This window comes from Austrofundulus limnaeus, unplaced genomic scaffold (genome assembly GCF_001266775.1).
Source record: "Austrofundulus limnaeus strain Quisiro unplaced genomic scaffold, Austrofundulus_limnaeus-1.0 Scaffold59, whole genome shotgun sequence".
Classification (NCBI taxonomy): Eukaryota; Metazoa; Chordata; class Actinopteri; order Cyprinodontiformes; family Rivulidae; genus Austrofundulus; species Austrofundulus limnaeus.
Window position 1 is genome coordinate 1,443,677 of NW_013952461.1, and position 10,347 is coordinate 1,454,023.

Sequence of the window (10,347 nt, forward strand, 5' to 3'; positions counted from 1 at the left end):
ATAATATGCTGGTGATACCTTTAAAACTTTTATTTTAACACTGTTGAAATGTTAATACGACACCCTGTATTGTTGAATGTTTAACACTGGACAGTGTTACTGTTAACACTATATTTTAACACTAACACTATTTTTTGTTTATGTGTAGGGAAGTGATTCTTGCAGGTGGCGTGGCCTCTGCTGAAGCATGTGTGTCTTGTCGCTGTGACGGAGGCTAAGCTAAGAAGCTAACCGGAAATCGCGCGTGCTGTAAACAACCCTACTGAGAGGAAATTTACCTAGCCGAACAAGACTGTAAATGAGAGCTGCTGCTTTGTCAGACAAATTTAATTTAATTTGGAAGCCTTATCAACACAGACTGGCTTCATTCAGTTCCTCCACTGCTGTATGCTAAACTAACTAGCAGACACCGCGCCGAATGTCGACGTTGTTCAAAACAACTTCTGTTCTGCAGAAAATTGACGTTCTCTTCTCTGATTGGTCCGGCTAAAAATCTGCCAGCGAAATCCTTGTCTATGGGAGAAGTCCCAGACGGAGCAGTGAAGGGAAACTAGAATTGAGCGGAGCTGCGTAGGAAGGCAAAGGCCAGGCAAGTCAACAACTAATCCATCTCTTMTTGGAGTCTTGATTTAGGCTGTGTCCAAATTCAARGGCTGTGTCCTCGGAAGGACCCGGCCTACCCAGTCCCGGCTGGGTCCTTGGTAGACCGCAAAGACCGGAAGAAAGTGGCTGTGAATTTGGACGGTCTAGCCTCCCGTCCTGCATAGGCCTAAGTTGTTTAGCAACTGTGACGATGCTAAACAGAAGCAAAATTAAATCGAAATGAGAAAAATATCAACATATTAGCGTTATTATTAATTTTAAGCAAAATAAACATGCACCTATGCGGGTCCATTCTTCAAATATTTCAAATACTGCCTTAAGTTAATTTTGTTCTTTGGTGATATTATAACACTAATATTTTTCTAATTTCGATCTAATTTTGCTGAGCATTAATAATTTGGGTTTAGTTCCAGTATCTGCATTTTAGCCTACATCACATTGCAACAAGTTTCTTCAGGGACAAGCCATAAKGGCTGCACGGCAGGAAAACTGTGCCGATTTCTGGCCCTTCYGAAGTCCAGATTGTCGTGATGACTCTAAAGATAAATCGTAGCAAATATTCCTGCCGTGGGTGGTGAGTGATCTAGTCGGTTCGGAAGGACATCGGGACCGCTCCGACCTCAAATCGGGGATATTCAACATGTTTGATTTTTTGGCCCGATATGTGAATTCGTGGGTTGCAGCGGACATCGGCTGTGGTCTACGTCGGCTGCAACCCACAGCCTGTACTGTATGTGGCGTTCACCTGAGAACAAACGAGCTCGCAGCTTGTTGAATGAGACACATAGCCAATCAGAAAGCGAGGTGACATAAACATGGAGGGGATTTCAAAAATACAGAAGACAAAAAAAAACTGTCATAACTCACCAGAAAGTCCGCTGGATGTTAAAAGTCCTATGGAATTGTTTTTCCTCTGGTAAAGATAGTCCACAAACARTCAACATTGTTTCTTCCTCGACGCAAATGTTCATTTACTCTGAACTCACGTCTCTTCAGGTCACGAGATTTTTTTCCTTGACATCTGAATTCTCGCGAGATTTTAAGAAGTCTCACGTGATCTTACGTCTGAATGTTCATGAATCATAAAATATCTTTTYGTATGTGGTGTGTTGTCTGTTGCGGTGTAGCTGTAATGAATGTGGGGGATTAATTAAAAAAATGGCAAAAAGTTTTCATAAATGATAGGATTCCATCGTTTTAGTAGCATGTTGACTGAGAAGAGAAAGCCTGTCATTTATTGTCAGCGCAGGTAAGAAATAAAACTGCACTCAATGGACATGRAAAAAACTTTCAGAAACAGGCTACTGGAAAAACAATGTTTCTGGTAAAATACATGTAACACACTATATACATAACCATGTCTTTGATTCAATAAAAAATTAGACACTGCGGTGCTGTTGTTTTCTGAAAAACACAGTGGTACAAGATTAAAAGTGTGATTAAAAAAATACTGTCGTAACTATAAAGATTAAAAAGAAAAGTTAGGCCTTTCCCAGAACAACACCATGTGTTCGAGTTACTGCAGTAGTTCCACATCTAAGAACATTTGTAAACTCTTGACAATTTACAAGCACATAAAAATATTTTAAAAAGTCACATTTAAATACAAAAGCAGCTACCGGTACTACAAAATTGTATGTCTTACACAAATAAGACAAATTATATATTTACTAAAAGAACCATACCGTATTTACATACAAGTGCCAACACTGATAAGTGTAGAGTTTCAGTTTGTGAATCGACCCCATAACACCATGTGATTTTAAAATAAAATACAATAAATGTGCAAAAGGAATAACAGTGTCACCCATTTTGAAACCTCTGAGGCTGGTGGTTGCCGTGTTCACACACATACTTTTTAGTGGGTACTTTTAATTTTGGCTTTRTGTGAGTTCTTGTGTGGCTTCAAAGACTGCTGCGTGTTGGCGTTTTCCTCCCACTCGTAGCAGTGGTTGACCCGGGCACAGCTCAGCAGACACGGCAGCTCATCCAGGGTCTGAGAGTAGTATTCGATCATCTCAGCAATGGAATCGAACTCTGTTTTGCATTTCTACAACAGAAAACACACAGAAAATTAATTACTGCAAAATTACATGCTAGAATACCAAAATGGTGTTTGTGGTCTTGATGAAGGTTTTATACTCAAGTTTTACACTTCTTATTTCTGTATTAAACCAAATACCACTGAGCAATATACCAGGTATATTGTGTAACCAACAATCTACACTCACAGGCCACTTTATTAGGTACACCTTGCTAGTACCGGGTTGGACCCCCTTTTACCTTCAGAACTGCCTTAATCCTTCTTGGATTAGATTTAACAAGGTACKGGAAACATTCCTCAGAGAGTGTGGTCCATATTGACATAGCATCACACAGTTGCTGCAGATTTGTCGGCTAAACATCCATAATGTGAATCTCCCATTTCACCATATCCCAAAGGTGCTCTATTGGACTGAGATCAGGTGACTGTGGAGCCATTAGAGTACAGTGAACTCATTGTCRTGTTCAAGAAACCAGTCTGAGATGATTCACGCTTTATGACAGGGAGCGTTATCCGTTATCCTGCTGTAAGTAGCCATCAGAAGATGGGTACACTGTGGTCATTAAGGGTTGGACATGGTCAGAAGATGGTACACTATGGTCATTAATGGTTGGACATGGTCAGAAGATGGTACACTATGGTCATTAATGGTTGGACATGGTCAGAAGATGGGTACACTGTGGTTATTAAGGGACGGACATGGTCAGCAACAATACTCAGACTGTGGTGTTCACACAATGCTTAATTGGTACTAATGGGCCTAAAGTGTGCCAGGAAAATATCCCCCACACCATTGCACCACCACCAGCAGCCTGAACCGTTGATACAAGGCAGGATGGATCCATGCTTTCATGTTGTTGACRCCAAATTCTGACCCTACCATCCAAATGTTGCAGCAGAAATCGAGACTCATCAGACTAGGCAACATTTTCCAATCTTCTATTGTCCAGTTTTGGTGAGCCTGAGTTTGGTGAGCCTCAGTTTCCTGTTCTTAGCTGACAGAAGTGGCACCCGGCCCATCCGCCTCAAGATTCGACGTGTTATGCGTTCAGAGATGCTCTTCTGCATACCTCGGATGTAACGAGTGGTTATTTGAGTTACTGTTGCCGTTCTATCAGCTAGCACCACTCTGGACGTTCTCCTCTGACCTCTGGGATCAACAAGGCATTTGCGCCCGCTGAACCACCGCTCACTGAATACTTTCTCTTTTTCGGACCATTCTCTGTAATCCCTAGAGAWGGTTGTGCGTGAAAATCCCAGTAGATCAGCAGTTTCTGAAATACTCAGACCAGCCCWTCTGGCACCAACAACCATGCCATGTTCAAAGTCACTTAAATCACCTTTCTTCTCCATTCTGATACTCGGTTTGAATTACAGCAGATCGTCTTGGCCATGTCTACATCCCTAAATGTATTGAGTTGCTGCCATGTGATTGGCTGATTCGACATTTGCGTTAATGAGCAGTTGGACAGGTGTACCTAATAAAGTGGCTGGTGAGTGTTTGTTTCTATGGTTTGATCTTCAGAAGACTTACAAACAAATCCATCTACGGTTTATGTCAACATTCTATAATTTGTTTTCTTTAAAAAAAAAAAAACCTAAACAAATATTTACTGGGGTTTACCATGCCATGACTTTTACCTCCAGTAAAAACTTCCCTTTCCGAGTGTTCACAATGAGGTGCGTGACCAAACCAGAGGGGAAGCGGATGATGAGAGAACCACATTTGGGCTTTTTAGGATGTGGGCACAGAAGATACGATCCCAGAACGTCGTCCGCAAGGAGGGAGTAGCAGCTGTCACTGCAACACCAGAGGGAAAGCCACTTGTGAACAACAGAATGAAAACAGTGGGGAATCAAAAGGTTGGACGAGCAAAGCACTGACGTTGCGACACCAGCCCAACACCACACAGCTTGAGCCAGCGCTTCCTCCGTCTCCGCTAAACTCGGAATCCTGGATCTCTTCACTGCTGCTTTGCCTTGATTTTTTCCTGTTTTGTACAAAGTAAGGTTTTATTATTTATAATCRCAAAAGGAAAGAAAAAAGAAGATATTCCACCTGCAATATAATAATGTGCTAGAAGACAACTAGTGTAACCTCAGTTCAGTGAAAATCAGTGTTTCAGTGAGAGGATACTAAAGAGTGAGAAGCTTATAGAATACCCCATGTGAGTCGACACCTACATCGCACCGCACCAACCAGTGATGACTCTGAACACGACACTAAGGGGGTTTGCTTTACCTGATCAATCCTTTAAATCTCGACAGCGCTCTGTAAACACTCAGCCCACCTTGTGACTCGCTCAGCCGCTCCTGGAGACTATGCTGTTTGAGCGGCGTGAAAGTGAAGGAGCGGTAAGCACCGGAACGCAGCCCTTTGGTGCGGATGACTTTCTTGCGCATCAAAGAGGGAGAGGAGGTCGAAAAGACGTCGTCTTGGCAGGTTTGCAGGTCGTTGGAGGAGTGCTTACTTTTCTATAAAGTACAATATCAATTAAAGCAATTATCTCAAACTAATTTTTTAATAGAAGAAAGGATGCCACTTCAAACCTTTGTGCCATGCAACAATCCTCGAAAAGGAGCTCGTCTAAAGGAAACCAGGGCGCTGACACTGAGAGGGAAGCCATGGTTGAGCAGCGAGGGGCTTCGCTGAGGCAAAGAGCCAACGTGCTCCTCTTCTTGTGCTTCTTCCGGGTGTTTCTCCAAGTAGGATAACTGGAAACAGCGACACAGCAGCAGGTTCAGGAACTGAGCCTGGAGGCGAGGAGGAGGAGAGAAAACTTAGATAAAATTCTGCATCATCAATGATGGCACAATACTGGGTACAAATATTGATTCATCAATTCAATTTTACCCAATTCAGTATTGAATATCTGAATTGATTCAATCCCCTGGACAGTTTGTCACGTTTTATGTTTGGACTCCATATTTAGAACAGGTATTATTTTTGTACTGCTTTATTTCCAGATATTTTATTTCTCCAAAATATTTGTATTAGCAAGAAAATAAATATCTAAAAATTATCCACAGGGACTCTTATGAATTGTTTGTGTACTTCTTATTATGAAATTAATATCAAAGTTTTTAAAACWATATCAAGATCTAATTGAATTGTGACCCAAAAGATTTAATTGTGAGGTCGTTCACAATACGTATACCATAAACCTCACTATTTTTAAAACAATGTCTTATTTCTTTAGTTACACTTGTAGGAAAGTTGAGTTTGGCTTTCATAACTTAATGCTAAAAAAATCAGTCACTTGTTAYTTCTTTGGGTAAATTCATTTGAAGGGTACATATTGAAAATCAACTTTTTTAGCTGTTAAAATGCATTTTGTTGTGAGTCTCTAGGCGTGCAGAAAGGTTGAATTTAGTCTCTAAAATAAAACATTACTGCGCTGCTAGATCGACATTSCCCCGTCCATCAAGCTGGAATGAAGCAGGGAAGCTGGAGGGGGCGGGGCTTGAAGTGCCTTGTTTGGATTTARAGTWGAGATGGGATAAATGGCTCTTTGAAGGGATCCGGATCTTGGGGAGCAGTTTGTTTCATAGAGYCGTTCGATTTTGAGCGTATTACGTCATCACGTAGGAAAATACGTCATCACGTAGCCGTACGTAATGATGTCATCCCGTCACGTGGGAGGAACCATGTGTTTTTCAAGCGGAAACCCCTCTTCCCCTCTCACCGTGAGCTTCTGTACTCCACAACTCCACCTGTTTTCCGTGAAAAAGCAAAGTGGTAGCGATTTAAGTATGAAAAAAATATAATTATGAGGAATAAAAGAAATAAAACTACAAATGGCTCGTTACTGCCCGCGATCCGGCTCCTATTCTTCGTTGTAAAGAGCCGTTCAAAAGATTCRGATCGTTCGTGAACGTCACATCTCTAATTTAAAAGGCACAGCCTCAAAATGAGTTGTTCTGAGACACAACTCAGAGAAGGGGTGAAAGAGGGGCTTGTGGAGTTRCAATAAAAGGAGGAATYCAGACCAAAACAYTGCAGTTCCACTTTATAAAGACCTCAACTGAATGATTTAAGGATTTAAAAGCATGATGTGTGTCCTTTAATAAAAACAGAAAAAGCAACATACTGTTTTATCTTTTAGCTCTGATCAAAACAAAGTAGTTAAAGGGCAAATTTTGAGCAAACAAATAAAAAAAATTGCTTACCGCTCTGGCGTGTCTTGCTTTAAATACGTGGCAGTAAAGTTGGGCATCGGTGCTGCCTGGGTTATGAGAAACGAAGGCGAACTGGTCGTCGACGGGGCGGGCGGTGGACAGGGAGACTCTCCTCAAAGCGTGAGCCATCAGCAGAGTCTGTGAGACGTCAAAAAACATTCAAACTGGGCTTGAATGTTTTCACCAGAACCAAACGAATCGCACTTACCATTTCATCTTCGTCGTACATTTTCACACCTTTGAGGGAGAACTTTAACGACACCGGCCTCCGTCTTTTGCACGCCTGACAGACAACAATCACCGCCTTAGGGTCACCTGCCCACAAACACTCATGACGCAAGAGATGTCAGGCGCTGACTCACTTTGAGGGACTTCAGGCGTGCGTGCAGCTGGTTGATCTGCTCGTCCAAGCAGCAGTCGTCCACAGGAAACGAACCCACGTACTTCGCCGGCGAAGACGCACAGATTTCGGATCAAACACGGSAATTGTAAACAAAATAAAATCCATGCCTGGAGGCGTGTGGACCTACCTCTGCTGATCGAGTCACAGCACCATCCTCAATGACAGGAGCCTCACCCATCATGCTTGTTTATCCAGCAACAATTAAAARCCCACCTCTTTTAAAAGACAAACAAACAGTTTAAGCTGTGATTTAGAGTTGGAAATAAAAGTTTGGGTTGATTGTATTTCACCTTTCACTGGAGTTAATGTTTACTCAGAGTCAAGCTGTGAGGCTTTTCAGTGAGTTTTTTTTCTTTGCTGCCAATTCACAAATAAAAATTAACTAAAAAGAGGAAATGCTCTTAAAAGAAGTCCCCAAAGCACGAGGGATCAAACCCTAACCCCTAACCAGGAAACAATTACTCCAAATGGACTGCGACACAGTTTCCACCCACAAAAACACACCGACGCGTCTCCTGAAATCAGTTGTAACAAAAGTTTTACCTCCTCCTTCTCCTCCGCTCCCCGGACAGCTCCTCCTTGTCTCAGGGCCAGCAGCTCACCTTCATCTGCGGCTGTTGTCCCCTCCGCGTTTCTCAGGTGTGCAGTCAGCGCGAGGCGGGGCTCCAAGCACGAGGAGGMGGAGCCACAGGAGAGGTGGTGTGAGATGAAAACTTCTCCCAAAGATATAAAAGTGAGCGAGTGAGGAGTCACATCTCCCTCCCCCACCTCCCCCCTCCAGGCTGATTCCTCCCAGACATTCCTGCCCTGCAGACAGACCGTCCTCCTCTCCTTGTTGCGCAATCGAGACTCGAGAAAAATGCTCCTTAAATCAACATTACAAAAGGCTTTAAAATAGGTCAGTAACACTTCTCCAGGGGGGGGGAAAGATACTTTGATAGTCCCACCTAAACATTTAAAAACAACACATTTTTCTGGTAACATTTCCTTATGTTCTGAGGGATGGGAAACTGACAGCCCACGGGCCATATGTGGCCCACAGAAGACCTGCAGAGGTCTATAGTAACTAAGTACATTTACTTACAGTACCAACGTAATTTTTTTTGAGGATTTGTAATTTTAACAAGTTTTTTTTAATTGTGACTTTTACTTAGTTACTTTTAAAACCTAAAAAAGATAGGCAGCCTACTTTTACTTCTTTACTTTAACACCTTATAAATTAAATTTGTCTGAACTCATGAAAGAAGTTGTTTTTGTGCTCTAAAAATTAAGTGTTGAATTTACTCAACTAAATCATACTATTTCCACTAAACCTAGTAGAGTAAATTTAAGGAGATAGACATATTTTATTTTTTTAAATGGCCAATTTAATCAACTTGGTTTTGTGGAGCTAGTTTGGTTCTGTACATTTAACAGTTAATTTTTTAAGAGAGCATGGAAAAGTACTTTTACTTTCCCAATTTTTGTGAAGTTTTATGACTTTTACTTAAAGGCACAGTGTGTAGGATTTTGTCAATTTTTTTTAGCTGAAATTGAGATAATCACTAATGACAATAATAAAAAACATGTCTAATCATTGCAGACAAAGACCTTGTTTTATTATTTTTACCTTATAAAAAGCTGTTTATATCTCCATGGTCGCGGGTTGCCAGTACAGGCAGCCGCCATCTTGTCTACGAAGGCTCATGAAGGACAAACTGCGGTGGCGGCGTCAAAAACATTTTTAGTTGTAATACTATAAATGTAATATTTGTTGTCTGTCATTGCAGCTGGGATAATTTTACTTATTAAAGCTCATAATCTTACCACTTGAAACATCACTAGCCCTGAACCTGCCAACACAAACTTTTTCAAAATGGCATTTTCAGAGGTTTATAAAGTAGAATTGAATACAATAGAATAGAAATAGTACTTAAAGAAAAAAAAACAAGTACAAGTAAAATTAAACGAACAGAAAATGACTGGTAAAAATAAATTTCACGGATGAGAAAACTACTCAAGTGAAAGTCATAAAACTGTTCACAAAAATTGGGAAAGTAAAAGTACTTTTACAAACTCTCAAATAAACGGTTGAATTTACTGAACCAAACTGGTTCCACTAAGCCAGACTGAGTAAGTTGAGCAATATATGTATATTATTTGCTCAACTAGGCTTAGTGGAGCCAGTTGACATGACTTTTTTTTTGAGTAAATTCAACACTTCGTTTTTTTAGAGTGCATAAAACTTTCAGGATGAGTTCAAATATATTTAATTTTGTAACAAGTAACTAGGTGTAAACTTTTAAAGTAAAGAAGTAAAAGTAGCTATTTTAAAAATTAGTAAAATTACAAATCTTAAAAAAAAAAAACTACTTAACTACTGTAACAAAGTAAATGTAATTAGTTACTATAAACCTCTGGGCATGATTACATTTTTTTTGCAAATGATGTGCTATGCAGCCCTCTGTGTCCACCAAAAACTGTGGCTCCTATCTGCCCATCCCTGTTCTTACTAATCAGTCATTGCAAAATAAGTTGGAATTACTCAATAAGTCAACAGACATATTGAATTAAACTTAAGAGCTGCAAGCAACCAGCAGCAAAACTCCAAAGTACAAAAAGGCCACCACAAACATTACTTTAACTTAGTCAAATTAAGAGCTGCTGCCATGAGCTTTTACCGTGAGCTACGGTAATTGTTTATCATCACATTGAGTCAAAATAAATGATGGCACAAAAGTAATTTTAAGATTTCCTGGGAAATCCTTTCTGAAACTAATACACGTCAAACATCCAATCTATGGAGGCAAATAYGTAATAAAATAGAAAWAATAATAATAAAACCAAGAGGCTACAAAGATAGTCATTTTATTAATGACTTGGAAAAAAGGCTAAACACATGGAATACATGCATGCAGGGTATGTATGAGCCGAGAGAAGCTCCTGGATCCTATTCACAAAACACATTTTTTTATAATCTGAATAACAGCCGTGAAGTTATAAAAAAAATCAATTTATGTATATGCTTTTACACACACACACTCACACAACGAGACTTTAAGATTTTTTTTTTCTTGAATGTGATTTGAATACAAACAGTGTTTTATCCTCAGTTAAATCAGCATGAGCTCCAGCAGGT

At 40.3% G+C, this 10,347-nt stretch overlaps 1 protein-coding gene across 2 annotated transcripts; it reads right to left on the bottom strand.

The window, feature by feature from the left end:
* Window positions 1-1,798: 1,798 nt before the first annotated feature.
* sh2d5 (SH2 domain containing 5) lies at window positions 1,799-7,912 on the bottom strand. Of its 2 annotated transcripts, XM_014009585.1 has the most exons (10): window positions 7,773-7,905; window positions 7,357-7,444; window positions 7,189-7,269; window positions 7,035-7,109; window positions 6,818-6,964; window positions 5,198-5,401; window positions 4,939-5,122; window positions 4,533-4,638; window positions 4,289-4,448; window positions 1,799-2,653 (listed from the first exon to the last, which is right to left on the bottom strand). In XM_014009585.1, the coding sequence occupies exons 2-10, from the start codon at window positions 7,408-7,410 to the stop codon at window positions 2,462-2,464; spliced, it is 1,203 nt and encodes a 400-aa protein (XP_013865039.1). In that variant the 5' UTR covers window positions 7,411-7,444; window positions 7,773-7,905; the 3' UTR covers window positions 1,799-2,461. The 2 variants fall into 2 exon arrangements, with proteins under 2 accessions (XP_013865039.1, XP_013865040.1); XM_014009586.1 differs by lacking the exon at window positions 1,799-2,653 and having other exon boundaries at window positions 4,387-4,448; window positions 4,890-5,122; window positions 7,773-7,912.
* Between the last annotated feature and the right edge of the window lie 2,435 nt (window positions 7,913-10,347).